This window comes from Nerophis lumbriciformis, linkage group LG08 (genome assembly GCF_033978685.3).
Source record: "Nerophis lumbriciformis linkage group LG08, RoL_Nlum_v2.1, whole genome shotgun sequence".
Classification (NCBI taxonomy): Eukaryota; Metazoa; Chordata; class Actinopteri; order Syngnathiformes; family Syngnathidae; genus Nerophis; species Nerophis lumbriciformis.
This window is the reverse complement of record NC_084555.2, coordinates 56,741,291-56,763,889: the sequence shown is the minus strand read 5'-3', so window position 1 is coordinate 56,763,889 and position 22,599 is coordinate 56,741,291. Positions and strand designations below refer to the sequence as shown.

The following is a 22,599-nucleotide window of genomic DNA, read 5'->3' as shown; positions in this document are numbered from 1 at the left end:
TGTGCAAGTTTTGTGTTTATAGTCTAGTTTTGTACCTCCGCCCCTGTGCGCGCCTTTTGTTTGATCATTTCTTTGTAGTTATAGTGTTAAATAAATCATGTATATTACCTTCACGCCATGACTGGTCCAAATGTTCATTTGCACCACGGGAGAACAAACCACGTCAAAGTCCTAGTCGTGACAATATGACTGTCATCTCAATTAAGACACTATGGCAAACATCTCTAAAGGAATAACAAGTGAGGAAACAATCTGTGCTCTAAACAATAGTTTAGCAGTTCAGGATTGGACTTCAGTGTACGGACAACCAAATGTGGACAGTGCTTATTGTCATTTTTTTAGACATCTTTACTTCCCTGCATAATAAACATTGCCCCGTGAAAGAATATTTTATAAAAGGAAAAAATAAAAATAGCCCTCTGATCACAAAAGGGATAATTAATGCCTGGAAAAAGAAAAACAATCTCTACAAACTTTTCATCAAAATAAAAACAAAAGAAGTGGAACAACGATACAAGAAGTACAAACATAAATCAACTGATATTATAAGACCAAGCAAACGATTATATTATCCCCAAAAAACTATATGAAAACGAAAACAATATAAAAGGAACTTGGGATGTTTTGAATAGTCTAATCAAACAATTATTCAAAGTTGACATCCAGATGACTTTATTGATGAAAAGGGTGAAGATTATAATATGAGTCATGTAGTGAATAAGTTCAATAGTTTGTTTGTAAATGTTGGCTGTTGATATCCCAAACAATGAAGTTACAAAATCAACTATTGAACAGAATTCTTCCTCTCAGCTACAAATGAGCAGGAAGTGACAAACATTGTGTGCAAGTGTAAAAGTAAGTGCTCCACTGACTGCCATGATATCAACATGATATTGGTTCAAAAAGTTATACTGGATATTGTAAAACCCTTGACTTATATATGTAGCCTATCATTCTTGACTTATATATGTAAGCTATCATTCTTGACTTATATATGTAAGCTATCATTCTTGACTTATATATGTAAGCTATCATTCTTGACTTATATATGTAACCTATCATTCTTGACTTATATATGTAAGCTATCATTCTTGACTTATATATGTAAGCTATCATTCTTGACTTATATATGTAAGCTATCATTCTTGACTTATATATGTAAGCTATCATTCTTGACTTATATATGTAAGCTATCATTCTTGACTTATATATGTAACCTATCATTCTTGACTTATATATGTAAGCTATCATTCTTGACTTATATATGTAAGCTATCATTCTTGACTTATATATGTAAGCTATCATTCTTGACTTATATATGTAAGCTATCATTCTTGACTTACCGTATTTTCCGCACCATAAGCCGCCCTGGGTTATAAGCCGCGCCTTCAATGAACGGCATATTTCAAAACTTTGTCCACCTATAAGCCGCCCCGTGTTATAAGCCGCATCTAACTGCGCTAAAGGAATGTCAAAAAAACAGTCGGATAGGTCAGTCAAACTTTAATAATATATTAAAAACCAGCGTGATGTGGGCGCGCATGGAGTCGTATATCAACATGGACGGAGCTGCGTGAAAAAAGCCACCCGGCCTCTTCGCGTAAACTTAAACTTACCTTAACCACTCGCTCATCTTTTCTTCATCCATCCATCCCTTCGAGTTAGCTTTTATGATGACGCCGGCTGGAAAGGTCTCTTTTGGCAAGGTCTTCCTTTTGAATATCACCATGGGTGGAAGTTTCTGGCCATTAGCATGGCAAGCTAGAACCACAGTGAAGGATGACTTCTCATTCCCTGTGGTGCGAATATTCACCGTACGTGCTCCCGTTGTATCCACAGTGCGGTTCACAGGAATATCAAAAGTCAGTGGAACCTCGTCCATGTTGATAATGTTCTCTGGCCGGATCTTTTTTTCAGCTATCTTGTTTTTACAATATGCACGGAAAGTAGCCAGCTTTTCTTGAAAGTCTTTGGGCAGTTGCTGTGAAATAGTAGTCCGTGTGCGGATGGAGAGATTGCGTCTTTTCATGAACCGGAAACCTGTCGCTTGGTAGGAGCCATTTTGTGGTCTTTACAGATGTAAACACACAAAGGAAATGAAACGTAATATCCGCGCGCTTCTTCTTCTTCTTCTACGCGGGCGGGTGGTTGCTTACAGTAGAAGAAGAAGCGCTTCCTGTTCTATGGGGGCGGGTGCTTACCTTGGCGGTTGCTTGCGTAGAAGAAGAAGCACTTCCTCTTCTACGGGGAAAAAAGATGGCGGCTGTTTACCGTAGTTGCGAGATCGAAACTTTATGAAAATGAATCTTAATATTAATCCATATATAAAGCGCACCGGGTTATAAGCCGCACTGTCAGCTTTTGAGTAAATTTGTGGTTTTTAGGTGCGGCTAATAGTGCGGAAAATACGGTACATATGTAAGCTATCATTCTTGACTTATATATGTAAGCTATCATTCTTGACTTATATATGTAAGCTATCATTCCAGACTGGCTGCTTTCCAAGTCCAATGAAAATGGCTAAAGTATCTCCGCTCTTCAAAAGTGACAGCAAAGACGCTTTCACCAATTACACACCAATCTCTCTTTTGCCTCACTTCTCAAAAGTCTTAGAGTAACTATTTAACTCTCCACTTGAATCTTATCTTGAGAAGCATCATATAGTCAATGACGGTCAGTATGACTTTAGGTCCAGACCAACAACTTCAATGGTGATAACTGAAGCTATTGAAGAAATGACTAATGCACTGGAGCATAAAATATATCCATTTTTATTATCTAAAGAAAGCCTTTGATACCATTAATCATTCAATTCTACGAGATCAAATGGGAAGATATGGAATTAGCGGGCTGGCTGGTGACTGGTTTAAAAGTTATTTAACAGGGAGGGTACAGTTTGTTCAAATGGGTCAATTTGTATCTGATACTCTTGGCATTGCTTGTGGTGTCCCCCAAGGGTCCGTGTTGGGGCCAAAACTGTTTAATGTATATATTAATGATATATTTAATACATCCAAAGTACTGACATTTATACTATTTGCAGACGACACAAATATGTTCTACAGTAGTGATGACTATAATGAGCTCATAAATACAGTAAACACAGAAGTAAACATAGTAAAAAAAAAATGGATGGACACAAATAAATGATCTTTGAATATAAATAAAACTAAGATAGTGATGTTTGGAAATCGCAACATAAGGTCTGAACAGAAAATAAGTATTGATGGTACCCAAATTGAAATCGTAAATGAGAATACATTTTTGGGAGTAATAATTAATAGTAAACTATCATGGAAAGCTCATGTCAGACACATTAAAACAAAAATCTCCAAAAGCCTCTCAATTATAAACAAAGCAAAACTATACCTCAATGAAAATGCACTCCGTACTCTATACTGCACCTTGGTACTGCCATACCTTATATACTCTATACTGCATCTTGGTACTGCCATACCTTACATACTCTATACTGCACCTTGGTACTCACATACCTTACATACTCTATACTGCACCTTGGTACTGCCATACCTTCCATACTGTGTTGAAGTATGGGGGAATACTTACCACAACACAATTCATCCTCTGATCATATTACAGAAAAGAGCAGTGCGGATCATTCACAACGTTGCTTATTTACAACATACTCATAATCTGTTTATGCAATCAAAGTTGCTCAAATTTGATGACCTTGTTAAATATAATACATTAATAATCTTATATAAAGCTTTTAACAAATTATTGCTGCCTAATTTACAACGTTTTTTTATAAGACGAGTGCAGGCTCATAACTTGAGAGGCTTTGGATATTTCTTATTGCCGAGAGCTCAAACCACTCCTAAACCTTTTTGTGTGTCTGTATGCAGAGTAACACTATGTTTTTGTGTGTCTGTAAAACTATGTTTTTGTGTGTCTGTATGCGGAGTAAAACTATGTTTTTGTGTGTCTGTATGCGGAGTAAAACTATGTTTTTGTGTGTCTGTATGTGGAGTAAAACTATGTTTTTGTGTGTCTGTATGCGGAGTAAAACTATGTTTTTGTGTGTCTGTATGCGGAGTAAAACTATGTTTTTGTGTGTCTGTATGCGGAGTAAAACTATGTTTTTGTGTGTCTGTATGCGGAGTAAAACTATGTTTTTGTGTGTCTGTATGTGGAGTAAAACTATGTTTTTGTGTGTCTGTATGTGGAGTAAAACTATGGAACAAAGTGGATTTACAACACAAGCAATGCCAAACTATTAATGGATTTAAACTATTATACAAACATGGGGTCTGCTTCAAATATAGAGATGAGGGTCTTTAATTTGACTTGCTGATGTACTCTGTCTCAAAGTGTTACCATTATTGCTATGTTGTCTATTACCATTATTGCTATGTTGTCTATTACCATTATTACTATGTTGTCTATTACCATTATTGCTATGTTGTCTATTACCATTATTGCTTTGTTGTCTATTACCATTATTGCTATGTTGTCTATTACCATTATTGCTATGTTGTCTATTACCATTATTGCTATGTTGTCTATTACCATTATTGTTATGTTGTCTATTACCATTATTGCTATGTTGTCTATTACCATTATTGCTATGTTGTCTATTACCATTATTGCTATGTTGTCTATTACCATTATTGCTATGTTGTCTATTACCATTATTGCTTTGTTGTCTATTACCATTATTGCTATGTTGTCTATTACCATTATTGCTATGTTGTCTATTACCATTATTGCTATGTTGTCTATTACCATTATTGCTATGTTGTCTATTACCATTATTGCTATGTTGTCTATTACCATTATTGCTATGTTGTCTATTACCATTATTGCTATGTTGTCTATTACCATTATTACTATGTTGTCTATTACCATTATTGCTATGTTGTCTATTACCATTATTGCTTTGTTGTCTATTACCATTATTGCTATGTTGTCTATTACCATTATTGCTATGTTGTCTATTACCATTATTGCTATGTTGTCTATTACCATTATTGTTATGTTGTCTATTACCATTATTGCTATGTTGTCTATTACCATTATTGCTATGTTGTCTATTACCATTATTGCTATGTTGTCTATTACCATTATTGCTATGTTGTCTATTACCATTATTGCTTTGTTGTCTATTACCATTATTGCTATGTTGTCTATTACCATTATTGCTATGTTGTCTATTACCATTATTGCTATGTTGTCTATTACCATTATTGCTATGTTGTCTATTACCATTATTGCTATGTTGTCTATTACCATTATTGCTATGTTGTCTATTACCATTATGGCTGCAACTAACGATTAATTCGATAATCGATTAATCTGTCGATTATTACTTCGATTAATCGATTAATAATCGGATAAAAGAGACAAACTACATTTCTATCCTTTCCAGTATTTTTTTTTTTTTTTTTTTTTAAACAGCATACTGGCACCATACTTATTTTGATTATTGTTTCTTAGCTGTTTGTACATGTTGCAGTTTATAAATAAAGGTTTATTAAAAAAAAAAAAAAAATTAAAACAATTTTTTTTAAATTGCCTCTGTGCATGTGCATAGCATAGATCCAACAAATCGATGACTAAATTAATCGCCAACTATTTTTAGAATAATTATTCCTACATTGTTGATACAAATGATTGTTACAGTGTAATAATGATTGTTACCTGTGGTAATGCCACTATGATACAACATGTGTATTATAATCCTTGAACAAAGTAAGAGTGAAAGTCATGTGAATAATCACTGAATGGAGAACTGGGGGTGGGATTAAATAAGTTCTCTTCTTCCCACTCCCTTTCAGGCAAAACTGGACAATCATGCACTATATTAATTTATATTATGTTTTGTCAACTTGTACTTCTTTATGTCATTGCCTGAAATAAATAAATAAATGGGAGAAAAAAAGAATGAATTTGCTGAGGCATTTGTTGACAAAGTGGTGACCTTCGCCCCGTCCTTGTTTGTGAATGATGGAAGCTGCTTTTATAGCCAATCATGGCACCCACCTGTTCCCAATTAGTGCATTAGGATGTTCCAAATAAGTGCATTCCTCAACTTTCGCACTCTTTGTTGCCACTTGTGCCAGCAAAATGCAAATTTGAAATAAATGAGTGTCTTTGATGGAGAATTCCTACTTTGTTTTGCTTTGTGATGCAAATACTTTTGCGTGTGTGACATCAAAGGAAATACGCTCAACATACCTGTGTGTGTGTGTGTGTGTGTGTGTGTGTGTGTGTGTGTGTGTGTGTGTGTGTGTGTGTGTAAATACGTCATGACACGTTTGTCTCTGTACTTTCCAGATCGGGCAGTTGAGTGAAATTCTCCATGAATGTACGTCACAATGATGATGACAGACCAGATTCCACTGGACTTGGCTCCGCCCCCTCTCCTGAACGGGGAGGTCCCACTCATGCCTCACATGGTTAATGGCGACGCAGCACAGCAGGTAACCAGCATTCTGCATGTTGCGTCAGGTGGCAAAGACAACCTGGTGTCAAACACACACACACACACACACACACACACACACACACACACACACACACACACACACACACACACACATTTAGTAACCAGGCTAACACTGCCATGGCTGCAGCATGCGAGAAGTTACACAACTTTTTTTTAGCCCTGCAGCCTAAACTTAGTGTGTAACCAGGGATGCAGACCCATCATTAAGTGCATTTATCTGTGTGTGTGTGTGTGTGTGTGTGTGTGTGTGCGTACGTGCGTGTGTGTGTGTGTGTGCTTGCTTGTCTATTATTGTCCAGGCACTTTTCTGTCTCTCTGCCAGTTGAAAAACTTGTGTGTCCAACTTAAAAGGTATAGATGTGTGTGTCCAAGTTAAAGGTATAGATGTGTGTGTCCAAGTTAAAGGTATAGATGTGTGTGTCCAAGTTAAAGGTATAGATGTGTGTGTCCAAGTTAAAGGTATAGATGTGTGTGTCCAAGTTAAAGGTATAGATGTGTGTGTCCAAGTTAAAGGTATAGATGTGTGTGTCCAAGTTAAAGGTATAGATGTGTGTGTCCAAGTTAAAGGTATAGATGTGTGTGTCCAAGTTAAAGGTATAGATGTGTGTGTCCAAGTTAAAGGTATAGATGTGTGTGTCCAAGTTAAAGGTATAGATGTGTGTGTGTCCAAGTTAAAGGTATAGATGTGTGTGTCCAAGCTAAAGGTATAGATGTGTGTGTCCAAGTTAAAGGTATAGATGTGTGTGTCCAAGTTAAAGGTATAGATGTGTGTGTCCAAGTTAAAGGTATAGATGTGTGTGTCCAAGTTAAAGGTATAGATGTGTGTGTCCAAGTTAAAGGTATAGATGTGTGTGTCCAAGTTAAAGGTATAGATGTGTGTGTCCAAGTTAAAGGTATAGATGTGTGTGTCCAAGTTAAAGGTATAGATGTGTGTGTCCAAGTTAAAGGTATAGATGTGTGTGTCCAAGTTAAAGGTATAGATGTGTGTGTCCAAGTTAAAGGTATAGATGTGTGTGTGTCCAAGTTAAAGGTATAGATGTGTGTGTCCAAGCTAAAGGTATAGATGTGTGTGTCCAAGTTAAAGGTATAGATGTGTGTGTCCAAGTTAAAGGTATAGATGTGTGTGTCCAAGTTAAAGGTATAGATGTGTGTGTCCAAGTTAAAGGTATAGATGTGTGTGTCCAAGTTAAAGGTATAGATGTGTGTGTCCAAGTTAAAGGTGTAGATGTGTGTGTCCAAGTTAAAGGTATAGATGTGTGTGTCCAAGTTAAAGGTATAGATGTGTGTGTCCAAGTTAAAGGTATAGATGTGTGTGTCCAAGTTAAAGGTACAGATGTGTGTGTCCAAGTTAAAGGAAACATCAGGCTGTCTTCTTTAATAGATTTATTACAATCTTTGGCAGGCTAGGTCATGTTTGCTGTGGTCTGGAACAAGATGGCACACTAACAACTATGAGTAATGCAGCCAATATTACATACAGATGATGTGTCATGAAATAAGTAAAGGATATTAAATGAGCTCACATATAGCTACAAATGAGGCATAATGATGCTAGCCTAAATAGCATGTTAGCATTGATTAGCATGCACTCTCCATGAGCTTGAAGAGGTAGTCACCTGAAATGCTTTTCACTTCCCATCCCAGGTGTGCTTGAAGCTCATGGAGAGAATGCCAAGAGTGTGCAAAGCAGTAATCAGAGCAAAGGGTGGCTATTTTGAAGAAACTAGAATATAAAACATGTTTTCAGTTCTTTTTTTGTTAAGTACATAACTCCACATGTGTTCATTCATAGTTTTAATGTGACAATCTACAATGTAAATAGTCATGAACATAAAGAAAAGACATTGAATGAGAAAGTGTGTCTAAACTTTTGCTTTGTACTGTTGTGTAAAAATGATCCAATATCATTTTAAAAGCTTCTTCAATTCATGCAATTTATTGTTGAATTCATGAAGGAATCATATGTTCAATATATAATAACAACATACGTATGTTCAATATATAATAAGTATGTTCAATATATAATAACAACATCTTCAGCTACTGCATCTTTACTTCATCTTTCTAAAGCATTCCTGCTGTTTTGGGGAAAAGTTAGAAGGCCATTTCATAACACAAACTCTGCGGAATGTTTGACAAACAGATGTGTTAACACACACACGTACACACACACAAGTACACACACAGACATGGACATACAAACCCCGTTTCCATATGAGTTGGGAAATTGTGTTAGATGTAAATATAAACGGAATACCGTATTTTCCGCACCATAAGGCGCCCTGGGTTATAAGCCGCGCCTTCAATGAACGGCATATTTCAAAACTTTGTCCACCTATAAGCCGCCCCGTGTTATAAGCCGCATCTAACTGCGCTAAAGGAATGTCAAAAAAACAGTCGGATAGGTCAGTCAAACTTTAATAATATATTAAAAACCAGCGTGATGTGGGCGCGCATGGAGTCGTATATCAACATGGACGGAGCTGCGTGAAAAAAGCCACCCGGCCTCTTCGCGTAAACTTCCCTTAACCACTCGCTCATCTTTTCTTCATTCATCCATCCCTTCGAGTTAGCTTTTATGATGACGCCGGCTGGAAAGGTCTCTTTTGGCAAGGTCTTCCTTTTGAATATCACCATGGGTGGAAGTTTCTCGCCATTAGCATGGCAAGCTAGAACCACAGTGAAGGATGACTTCTCATTCCCTGTGGTGCGAATATTCACCGTACGTGCTCCCGTTGTATCCACAGTGCGGTTCACAGGAATATCAGTTGCTTTGAAATAGTAGTCCGTGTGCGGATGGAGAGATTGCGTCTTTTCATGAACCGGATCCCTGTCGTTTAGTAGGAGCCATTTTGTGGTCTTTACAGATGTAAACACACAAAGGAAATGAACGTACGGTAATATCCGCGCGCTTTTTTTCTTCTACGCGGGCGGGTGGTTGCTTACAGTAGAAGAAGAAGCGCTTCCTGTTCTATGGGGGCGGGTGCTTATCTTGGCGGTTGCTTGCGTAGAAGAAGAAGCGCTTCCTGTTCTACCGGGAAAAAAGATGGCGGCTGTTTACCGTAGTTACGAGACCGAAACTTTATGAAAATGAATCTTAATATTTATCCATATATAAAGCGCACCGGGTTATAAGCCGCACTGTCAGCTTTTGAGAAAATTTGTGGTTTTTAGGTGCGCCTTATAGTGCGGAAAATACGGTACATCCATCCATCCATCCATCTTCTTCCGCTTATCCGAGGTCGGGTCACGGGGGCAGCAGCCTAAGCAGGGAAGCCCAGACTTTCCTCTCCCCAGCCACTTGGTCCAGCTCTTCCCGGGGGATCCCGAGGCATTCCCAGGCCAGCCGGGAGACATAGTCTTCCCAACGTGTCCGGGGTCTTGCCCGTGGCCTCCTACCGGTCGGACATGCCCTAAACACCTCCCTAGGGAGGCGATCGGGTGGCATCCTGACCAGATGCCTGAACCACCTCATCTGGCTCCTCTCCATGTGGAGGAGCAGCGGCTTTACTTTGAGCTCCCCCCGGATGGCAGAGCTTCTCACCCTATCTCTAAGGGAGAGCCCCGCCACCCGGCGGAGGAAACTCATTTGGGCCGCTTGTACCCGTGATCTTGTTTTTTTGGTCATAACCCAAAGCTCATGACCATAGGTGAGGATGGGAACGTAGATCGACCGGTAAATCGAGAGCTTTGCCTTCCGGCTCAGCTCCTTCTTCACCACAACGGATCGATACAGCGTCCGCATTACTGAAGACGCCGCACCGATCCGCCTGTCCATCTCACCATCCACTCTTCCCTCACTCGTGAACAAGACTCCGAGGTACTTGAACTCCTCCACTTGGGGCAAGATCTCCTCCCCAACCCGGAGATGGCACTCCACCCTTTCCCTGGCGAGAACCATGGACTCGGACTTGGAGGTGCTGATTCTCATCCCAGTCGCTTCACACTCGGCTGTGAACCGATCCAGTGAGAGCTGAAGATCCTGGCCAGATGAAGCCATCAGGACCACATCATCTTCACAAAGCAGAGACCTAATCCTGCAGCCACCAAACCGGATCCCCTCAACGCCTTGACTGCGCCTAGAAATTCTGTCCATAAAAGTTCAGAACAGAATGGGTGACAAAGGGCAGCCTTGGCGGAGTCCAACCCTCACTGGAAACGTGTCCGACTTACTGCCGGCAATGCGGACCAAGCTCTGACACTGATCATACAGGGAGCGGTCTGCCACAATCAGACAGTCCGATACCCCATACTCTCTGAGCACTCCCCACAGGACTTCCCGAGGGACACGGTCCAATGCCTTCTCCAAGTCCACAAAGCACATGTAGACTGGTTGGGCAAACTCCCATGCACCCTCAAGGACCCTGCCCAGAGTATAGAGCTGGTCCACTGTTCCACCACCAGGACCAAAACCACACTGTTCCTCCTGAATCCGAGGTTCGACTATCCGGCGTAGCCTCCTCATTCCTCACGGAATACAATGATTTGCAAATCATTTTCAAGCCATATTCAGTTGAATATGCTACAAAGACAACATATTTGTTGTTCAATTTGATAAACCTTTTTTTTTTTTGCAAATAATCATTAACTTTAGAATTTGATGGCAGCAACACATGACAAAGAAGTTGGGAAAGGTGGCAATAAATACTGATAAAGTTGAGGAATGCTCATCAAAGACTTATTTGGAACATCCCACAGGTGAACAGGCTAATTGGGAACAGGTGGGTGCCATGATTGGGTATAAAAACATCTTCCCAAGAAATGCTCCGTCTTTCACAAACAAGGATAGGGTGAGGTACACCCCTACACTCCACGTAAGCGGCATGGCCAGAAACCAACATTGAATGGCACTGTATCAAAAAGCCACATCCGTGTGTAAAGGATATCACCACATGGGCTCAGGAACACTTCAGAAAACCACTGTCACTAAATACAGTTGGTCGCTACATCTGTAAGTGCAAGTTAAAACCCTACTATGCAAAGCCAAAGCCATTTATCAACAACACCCAGAAACGCCGCCGGCTTCTCTGGGCCCGAGATCATCTAAGATGGACTCATGCAAAGTGGAAAAGTGTTCTGTGGTCTGACGAGTCCACATTTCAAATTGTTTTTGGAAATATTCGACATCGTGTCCTCCGGACCAAAGGGGAAGCGAACCATCCAGACTGTTATCGGCACAAAGTGTAAAAGGCAGCATGTGTGATGGTATGGGGGTGCATTAGTGCCCAAGACATGGGTAACTTACACATCTGTGAAGGCACCATTAATGCTGAAAGGTACATACAGGTTTTGGAACAACATATGCTGCCATCTAAGTGCCGTCTTTTTCATGGACACCCCTGCTTATTTCAGCAAGACAATGCCAAGCCACATTCAGCACGTGTTACAACAGCGTGGCTTCGTAAAAAAAAGAGTGCGGGTACTTTCCTGGCCCGCCTGCAGTCCAGACCTGTCTCGCATCGAAAATGTGTGGCGCATTATGAAGCGTAAAATACGACAGCGGAGACCCCGGACTGTTGAACGACTGAAGCTCTACATAAAACAAGAATGGGAAAGAATTCCACTTTCAAAGCTTCAACAATTAGTTTCCTCAGTTCCTAGTCGTTTATTGAGTGTTGTTAAAAGGAAAGGCCATGTAACACAGTGGTGAACATGCCCTTTCCCAACTACTTTGGCACGTGTTGCAGCCATGAAATTCTAAGTTAATTATTATTTGCAAAAAAAAAAAAAAGTTTATGAGTTTGAACATCAAATATGTTGTCTTTGTAGCATATTCAACTGAATATGGCTTGAAAAGGATTTGCAAATCATTGTATTCCGTTTATATTTACATCTAACACAATTTCCCAACTCATATGGAAACGGGGTTTATACACTCTAACCAGGGCTCAACAGAACTAACCAGGGGTCAACAGAACTAACCAGGGGTCAACAGAACTAACCAGGGGTCAACAGAACTAACCAGGGATCAACAGAACTAACCAGGGGTCAACAGAAGTCACCCTCACCGTTTGTCCTGTGTCAAACATTTGATGAATAAAAGTATCAAACCAAGTCCACTAACATCTGTCCTGTGTGGACCAGCACAAATGTCCCCACAAGGACAAATGTCTTCCCCATTAAAATGGGATGTCACACACACACACACACACACACACACACACACACACACACACACACACACACACACACACACACACACACACACAGTGTGTCCACGCCCACACGGACTGATGGAGGGGTTTTCTCAGTCCTTGCGAAACATGGGTCACCCTGTACTATGCTGCGGTTCCCATGGCAACAACAACAGCAGCTGCTGCAGCAGCAGCAGACAGAGCAGGAAGTGTGTGCGTGTGTGTGTGTGTGTGTGTGTGTGTGTGAGTGTGTGTGTGTGTGTGTGTGCTGAAGGGAGAGGAGCGGCTTATGAGCTGAGATGAAGAGCACGCGGACTCCAAAGACAGGATATGAAGGTTTTATGGCGAAACACCTGTAGCACTTAGATGTGTGTATGTGTGTGTGTGTGTATACACGTGTGTGCTTGTGTGTGTGTGTGTGTGTGTGTGTGTGTGTGTGTGCAATGGATGGTCACTTGTTTGATGTGTACAGCCACGTGTACACACACAACAATGTGCATGCAGACAACATGACGGTAAGACACTCCCAGGGAGCAGAAACGTAACAACACGTGCATGTGTGCTATGTCATGTTACGTCATGCTACATGTCATGTTACGCCATGTTACTTAGCGCCATGTCATGTTACATCATGCTACATGTCATGTTACGCCATGTTACTTAGCGCTATGTCATGTTACATCCTGTTATGTCATGTTACGTCATTTTATATCATGCTATGTTGTGTTAAATCATGTTATGTCATGTTACATCCTGCTATGTCATTTTACGTCATGTTATATCATGCTATGTTGTGTTACATCATGTTATGTCATGTTATATCATGCTATGTTGTGTTACATCATGTTATGTCATGTTACATCATTCTATGTTGTGTTACATCATGTTATGTCATGTTACATCATTCTATGTTGTGTTACATCATGTTATGTCATGCTATATCATTTTACGTCATGTTATACAAACGTGTATCATGCTATGTTGTGTTACATCATGTTACGTCATGGTACGTCATGCTATGTCATTTTGCATCATGTTATATCACGCTATGTTGTGTTACATCATACTATATCATGCTATGTTGTGTTACATCATGCTATGTCATTTTACGTCATGTTATATCATGCTATTTTGTGTTACATCATGTTATGTCATGTTACGTCATGTTATATCATGCTATTTTGTGTTACATCATGTTATGTCATGTTACGTCATGCTCTGTCATTTTGCGTCATGTTATATCATGCTATGTTGTGTTACTTAGTGTTATGTCATGTTACGTCATGTTATATCATGTTATGTTGTGTTACATCATGTTATGTCATGTTACGTCATGTTATATCATGCTATGTTGTGTTACATCATGTTATGTCATGTTACGTCATGCTATGTCATTTTGCGTCATGTTATATCATGCTATGTTGTGCTACATCATGTTATGTCATGTTACGTCATGCTATGTCATTTTACGTCATGTTATATCACGCTATGTTGTGTTACATCATACTATATCATGCTATGTTGTGTTACATCATGCTATGTCATGTTACGTCATGTTATATCATGCTATTTTGTGTTACATCATGTTATGTCATGTTACGTCATGCTCTGTCATTTTGCGTCATGTTATATCATGCTATGTTGTGTTACTTAGTGTTATGTCATGTTACGTCATGTTATATCATGTTATGTTGTGTTACATCATGTTATGTCATGTTACGTCATGTTATATCATGCTATGTTGTGTTATGTCATGTTACGTCATGCTCTGTCATTTTGCGTCATGTTATATCATGCTATGTTGTGTTACATCATGTTATGTCATGTTACATCATGCTATGTCATTTTACATCATGTTATATCATGCTATGTTGTGTTACATCATGTTATGTTATGTTATGTCATTTTGCGTCATGTTATATCATGCTATGTTGTGTTACATCATACTATGTCATGTTATGTCATGTTACATCATGCTATGTCATTTTACGTCATGTTATATCATGCTATGTTGTGTTACATCATGTTATGTCATGTTTCGTCATGCTATGTCATTTTACGTCATGCTATGTCATTTTACGTCATGTTATATCATGTTATGTTGTGTTACATCATGTTATGTCATGTTACATCATTCTATGTTGTGTTACATCATGTTATGTCATGTTACATCATTCTATGTTGTGTTACATCATGTTATGTCATGTTACATCATTCTATGTTGTGTTACATCATGTTATGTCATGTTACATCATTCTATGTTGTGTTACATCATGTTATATCATGCTATGTCATTTTACGTCATGTTATACAAACGTGTATCATGCTATGTTGTGTTATGTCATGTTACGTCATGCTATGTCATTTTGCGTCATGTTATATCATGCTATGTTGTGCTACATCATGTTATGTCATGTTACGTCACTTTACGTCATGTTACATCATTTTATGTCATTTTATGTCATGCTCTGTCATTTTGCGTCATGCTCTGTCATGTTACGTCGTGTTACATCATGCTATGTTGTGTTACATCATGTTATGTCATGTTACGTCACTTTACGTCATGTTACATCATTTTATGTCATTTTATGTCATGCTCTGTCATTTTGCGTCATGCTCTGTCATGTTACGTCGTGTTACATCATGCTATGTTGTGTTACATCATGTTATGTCATGTTACGTCATGCTATGTCATTTTAGTCATGCCCTGCCTTTTTGCGTCATGTTATATCATGCTACGTTGTGTTCCATCATGTTATGTTGTGCCATGTTACGTGTGATGCGGACAGCGATGAACATGTGACATCTTCCCAACCTGACCCTCCTGTTTCCACACAGGTGATCCTGGTACAGGTGAACCCGGGGGAGACCTTCACCATCCGAGCGGAGGACGGATCTCTGCAATGCATTCAGGGTCAGTGCTCCTTTTACCAATCTTGTGTGTGTGTGTGTGCGTGTGTGTGTGTGTGTGTGTGTGTGTGTGTGTGTGTGTGTGTGTGTGTGTGTGTGTGTGTGTGTGTGTGTGTGTGTGTGTGTGTGTGTGTGTGTGTGCGTGCGTGACACATCTAAAAATAAACCTTCCTGAAGTGGTTCACTTTGTTTTAAACACGCATGAAATGGAAACTTTAACTTTGGTTAACTTCAAAGATTGTTTATTGTCTCAAATATTTCCATCCATGCAAGACTTCAGGATAATATAATGATACTTTCTCTCTCTGGATAATATAATGATACTTTCTCTCTCTGGATAATATAATGATGCTTTCTCTCTCTGGATAATATAATGATGCTTTCTCTCTCTTTACACTGAAGAAAGTGTCCAAGCTGCGGCAGAGAATGTGTGTGAAAGGTTTACCTGAACTGAGGTCAACTTCTTTTTACACTTTGCGTGAAATGTTATGATTAGGGCTGTCAAAGTTAACTTCAAATTAATCGCACACAGACATCATTTTTCATCATTAAAAAGTGGACCCTAGACTAATCATTTTCAACTTGTTATTACCATGACTGGACAATTAGTTTTTTAAAGGGCTCAACACACAAAGGATATATTTATTAGAATTAAAAAAATGACCTGCAGTTCCGTCGGTGCCTTGCCACATTTTATATTTTGGAGAAAGACGCGACCCCGAAAGGGACAAGCGGTAGAAAATGGATGGATGGATGGACGTAATTGTCATTCCTGCTGTAGAAGCACTTGTATCCAGTGGAGGAGCTACACGCGTTAATAACACAAACTGTGGATTGTTACAATCATGGCTTGATGTTTATAATGTCATCTGTGATATTTCTACCTGAATAAATGCTTCTGATGTTCTGTACATTATTACATTTTCATAATGCTGCAAGAACATTTTGAAATGTTCTCTATTTATTAATAAAGTCTTATAACCAGCCTGCTGAACATTCTGTAATTGTGGACTATCAATCACAACATGTTATAAAGTAATATACACTTTATTTTAATCCGACACTAAACATTTATTTAGGGAGAAATATCACAGATTACATGACAAAACATCTTTGACAATGCATTATTGTAATGTAAGACATTTTTTATTTTGTTACGGTCGTCCGGATGTGACGCGTAGTGTTAATATTGATTTATTAATACTGATTTATTAAAGTGTACTAAAACACGTGCAAACTTGATAGCACACACAAAGCTGATCTACTAAAGGTGTGCAAAGTGGCTTGCGTCTGTTAAAGAGGAGCTGCACTATTTTACTTTTTTGGGAATTGTACACAATTATTATGAAAGACATTTTTTTTAATGCGTTCTAACTTGTAAATAAACAAAAATAAAAGTTGAGCCAACGGGAGGTCCTCTATTTCACCCAAAAAATCCAATAAATAACCATTCAAAAAGTGCCAACAATACTCCATTTACATTTTGTGATTTGAATATTAAGCAAGTATTAGTGATATTGTTATTATAAGCAGACAAACTATTTATAGCGATCACAAGTCTGTGTACAACTTGGACATGATGGACTGGCGAGGGTGTTTCCTCGCTTTCTTGCCACCTGGAAGTTTATTGGAGATCATAAATGGTGCCTCTCACCTGGACAAAAGAAGTCTGAGGACATTTTCCCACACGTTTGTACACTTTGACAGCCATCTCGGACCCGCAAATGGCGAGAAGGACACGAAAAGAAGCTTCTTCATTATTATGTCAAATATATGCTGATCATTGCAACACCCACAATACTGGGAGGAGAAAATGCAAATGTCATGTGCAATGTGATTTATCAACCGTTTTGCGAGCACTATTGTGCGTTTTATGTAGTATGTGTTGGAAGGACAAACTTTATTGATCCACAAGGGAAATTGTTCCACACAGTAGCACAGTCACAAAGGATGGAAAGGGTAATGCACACAAGGGCACAAAAAGAGGGTGAAAACAAAAGGTATAAAGTAGACTAAAAATGTACCATAGTAGCAATATAACATATATAATATATACTGATATATTATATTATAATTGTATATAATATATAACAAATCCATATCGCCTGTTCAGCAACATAATTTTATAATTGTTTAGCTGCAAGAGCAGTGATTGTCAAATTGGTACATGTACCACGAGTGGTACGCCAAATAATCGCTTGATTAAAGTACAGTGTTTTATTTTCCTCTATTCAAACACTGTGTTACTGTTCAAACTGTGTTTAATGCTACAGAGGCCAAAAATATTGAATATACTTGTTAAATAAAACCTCTGCCTTGTTTTAATGAATGCTGTATTTTTCCCTCCAAAAGGTGCACTTAAAATCCTTTCATTTTCTCAAAACTCGACAGTGCGCCTTATAACCCGGTGCACCTCATGTACGGACTCATTTTGGTTGTGCTTACCGACCTCAAAGCTATTTTATTTGGGATCATACGTGTGACCAGTAGATGGCAGTCCCACATAAGAGATATGTGTAGACTGCAATATGATGGCAGTCACACATAAGAGATATGTGTAGACTGCAATATGATGGCAGTCACACATAAGAGATAGGTGTAGACTGCAATATGATGGCAGTCACACATAAGAGATACGTGTAGACTACAATATGATGTTCTCAATTGTTGATGACTGATGATAACAACCAAACCTAACCCCCGTCCCCTCCACACCCGAATTGTAAATAATGTAAATCATTCAATGTATACACCCTGATGATGATCTTGTGTGATGACTGTATTATGATGATAGTATATATCTGTATCATCAATCAATTTAGGTGGACCCCGACTTAAACAAGTTGAAAAACGGATTGGGGTGTTACCATTTAGTGGTCAATTGTACGGAATATGTACTTCACTGTGCAACCTACTAATAAAAGTCTCAATCAATCAATCAATGGCAATATGAGTCAAGTAAACAACAGCAACATTTGATATGTTCCATTGAAAATATAGAACATTACACACGGCGCTCAAAAATGTATGAAAATGTTTTATTAGGACTTTGGTAAGCTATGAAGCCACACCGCTTGATGGATTGTACTGTGCTTCAACATAGGAGTATTATTATGCTGTGTGTATAAGGTAAGACATTATCTGGCCTTTTGTTTCGCAATATTATGCAAAAGCAACTTTTCTTACCTTCTGGTACCTGCTGATCTGTATTTGGGATCTGCATAAGTCCTGAAAATTTGTGCGCATCCACCTTTGTAGTTCGTGTCGACACCGTAGTGGATAATCTTCTTCTTTTTCTCTATCTTCTTGTTTTGTGACATTCATCCACCACTGTATATATATATATATAGAGTATATGTAGTAGGTGAGCCACGTAAATAAGAGCGCCCACAAAACGGCGCATCCTGAAGCGACTATCAGAAAGCTACCTGCTGATCTGTTTTTGGGATCTGCATAAGTCCTGGAAATTTGTGACTGTCAGAAAGTGACTTGTTATGTAGACCACAAGGAAGTCTTTTACATTTAGAAAATAATCCTAATAATATGACTCCTATAATGCGCCTTATAATCCGCTGCGCTACTGTATTTTAATGTTGGTCATTATGGTGGTTGGTCATTATGGTGGTTGGTCATTATGGTGGTTGGTCATTATGGTGGTTGGTCATTATGGTGGTTGGTCATTGTGGTGGTTGGTCATTGTGGTGGGTTGGTCATTATGGTGGTTGGTCATTGTGGTGGTTGGTCATTATGGTGGTTGGTCATTGTGGTGGTTGGTCATTATGGTGGTTGGTCATTGTGGTGGTTGGTCATTATGGTGGTTGGTCATTATGATGGTATTTGGAGAGACACGTTTTTTTCTGAGGTGGTACTTGGATAAAAAAGTTTGAGAAGCAATGTGCTCGAGGATTTAAAGACTTATTAAAACACATTTAATTCATGCTTTTTTGCTGTCATTTAATATGTTTCTTTATTTCACATAAGATAAATATATATTATTAACATATTTATTATAGGAAAACACTTCTTACACACACACACACATGCATGCACACACACACACACACACACACACACACACACACACAGTGTGCACAAATATGGTCATTACAGCCATCACACTGTTTTAACTGGCCCACACTAACTTTTAAACCTGCTGACCTTCTTCTTAGCGTGTGTGTGTGTCTCTGTGTGTGTGTGTGTGTGTGTGTGTGTGTGTGTGTGTGTGTGTGTGTGTGTGTGTGTGTGTGTGTGTGTGTGTGTGTGTGTGTGTGTGTGTGTGTGTGTGTGTGTGTGTGTGTGTGCCTTTCTATAAACTGTCCTCTGTTTTACCTCTGCATGAGCACAAGTGTGGATGCTCTGCGAGGCAAAATAGATGACTTTATATTTGTATGACTTCAATAACCTAACTTCAATGCAGCCCTCCTCCCCTCCGTTTGTATGTTCAATAACCTAACTTCAATGCAGCCCTCCTGCCCTCCGTATGTATGTTCAATAACCTAACTTCAATGCAGCCCTCCTGCCCTCCGTATGTATGTTCAATGACCTAACTTCAATGCAGCCCTCCTGCCCTCCGTATGTATGTTCAATAACCTAACTTCAATGCAGCCCTCCTTCCTCCTGCCACAAAACCCTGGGAGTGACGCTAAGTGCGAGCCATTAGCATCCTTTTATTTGTACCGAGCGTTTTATTGGCGCAACAAGGAGATGTCCATAACCTCCAGCGTTTGCTCAAACGTTGCACAATTCAATAATTCACCTTTGCTGGTAAATATTGAAGACATTTGGGAGCAGTTTCTGTTTTTATGGCTCCTAACCATTGATGAACGGTAAGTTTTCTGTTTTTGCTCTGCACCTTTTTAGAAGTGCATTTAAAAAAAAAGCAGATAGCTGAAGCTGCGTCCTGACCGGAGGACATTGATGTGTTTGTGATGGAGTTGTCCCCATAACAATATTTTCCGGCCTTCGATTCCGATTCTTTGGCTGAGGATTTGATTCATAATCGATACTGGATTCAACACCATTCTCCATTCAAACTGATTTTTGCTATATATTATTTGGTATAATAATAACAAAACCTTAACAAAGCAGCTTCCAGGTTACAAAACCTCTTTTTGGTTGCTGACGTCTGACACATGCGTGCACCAAGTAAGCATAGAGATGGCTTAAAAAAAAGTTTTTTGTTTTTTTAATTAATACAAAAATTAGATTTTTGAAAACTACTAAAAAAATCATGCTTTGAATGTGATTAAAAAAAACATTTTTTAGCACTCCTAATTATTACATACCGTATGATAATTTGTAAAAATAGCAATAAATGTCTAGAAAAAGACTCTAGAAAGAGGTTCCGCAGCCTCCGTAGCAGCAGAACCTCCAGGTTGTGTAACAGCTTCTTCCCTCAGGCCGTAAGACTCTTGAACGCATCATAATAATTCCCTCAATTCCCCCCAAAAACGTATTAACTGGCTGGAATATAAAGACAATATAACATACATCCATAAACCTGGATGCATATGCAAAAGTGCAATATATTTATCTGTACAGTAATCTATTTATTTGATTGCTCTTTTATCCTGCACTACAGCCAGCTAATGTAACAACATTTCCTTCTTATCTGTAAAGTTCAAATTTGAATGACAATAAAAAGGAAGTCTCAGTCTAAATACTTAAATATCTGCTTGTCACCTTGACTTACGATTTCAAAGCAAGTTCTCCATCAATTTGTACGTCCAATATAACCAAATGCATAGGCAATAAAATAATGATAGTATTATAGTATTACATTCACTGTGAGGGCAGCCATGACTGTGATGTGGCCCTTGATGAAAACAAGTTGGACATTCTGCTTTAGCACAATGAACAGTGTAGTGGATGTTTTGATGAGTTGTGATTAAATTGCAGCTGGAAGTCTTAGCTCCCTCATCACCAGCTTGAGCGCCATCATGCCATCACCACTCAGATTAGTCCTACTTTATTGCTGCTTTCCAAACGTCCCACATTGACCAGAATGTTTCTAACTCTTGTTATTTGTTGGAGGCCAAATTGTCTTTTCGACCAATCCAAGTCTAATATTGGTCTAAGTCTGATGAAGCTGACTGGGATGAGAGAACAAACGTCTTCTGCCCTGACATTAAAATGCGTTGGATGAATGAGAACATTCATAGACGTCCTGCATACTGTTCAAATTTTGTATACATTTTTCTACTATTTTTCCTCATTACATTATTATGTCTTTTTGCTCTTTATTTCTCACATTTTTACCATTGTTACAGTATTTTTCAGACTATAAGGTGCACTTAAAATCCTTTCATTTTCTTCAAAAATCGACAGTGCACGTTATTACCCGCCTAATGTACGGAATAATTCTGGTTGTGCTGACCGACCTCGAAGCAATTTTATTTGGTACACGGTGTAGTGATAACTGTGACCAGTAGATGGCAGTCACACATAAGAGATATGTGAAGACTGCAATATGACGGCAGTAAACAACACCAAAACTTTAAGTGTTCCGTTGATAATAAAGAACATTACACACGGCACTCAAAAATCTGTCAATGTTTTAGTACGACTTTGAAGCCACACCGCTTGATGGATTGTCGGCCCATTACGGCTACCGTAGTCAGAGATAGCAGTACTACTATGGTGTGTGTATAAGAACCGCAATATGGCACCCATTAGCAGACATATTATCTGCTGTTTTGTTTCACAATATTATGCAAAACCAACTTTTCTTACCTTCTGGTACCTGCTGATCTGTATTTGAGATCTTCATAAGTCCTGAAAATTTGCGCACCTCTGCCACTGTAGTCCGTGTCCATGCCATAGTCGATAAGCTTCTTCTTTTTCTCTATCTTCTTGTTATGTTGCCATTTCTAATATAAAGTAGCATCAAGTTCTAACTTACATCTCAAAATGGAAGCGCTAAAAACTACCGATGTAGTGACTTGACATTATTCACCCAAGGAACTTTAGTTATTAGAGAGTTCCGGTCGGACGCTTTTTCACGGGACACATTTCCGGTGTTGTTGTTGTTTCCGGATGAGGAGATGCTGCTCCGTTATTGATTGAAGTAAAGTGTGAATGTCATTA

The 22,599-nt window shown here is 38.8% G+C and overlaps 1 protein-coding gene across 3 annotated transcripts in view; it reads left to right on the top strand.

The window, feature by feature from the left end:
• Window positions 1-22,599, top strand: part of fndc3ba (fibronectin type III domain containing 3Ba) — a 200,357-nt gene that overhangs the window by 62,708 nt on the left and 115,050 nt on the right. For all 3 annotated transcript variants that reach the window (XM_061969219.1, XM_061969218.1, XM_061969220.1), the window contains exons 2-3: window positions 6,298-6,443; window positions 15,442-15,517. In XM_061969219.1, the coding sequence (XP_061825203.1) occupies window positions 6,327-6,443; window positions 15,442-15,517 (193 nt within the window). In that variant the 5' untranslated portion in view covers window positions 6,298-6,326. The remainder of the gene's footprint in view (window positions 1-6,297; window positions 6,444-15,441; window positions 15,518-22,599) is intronic.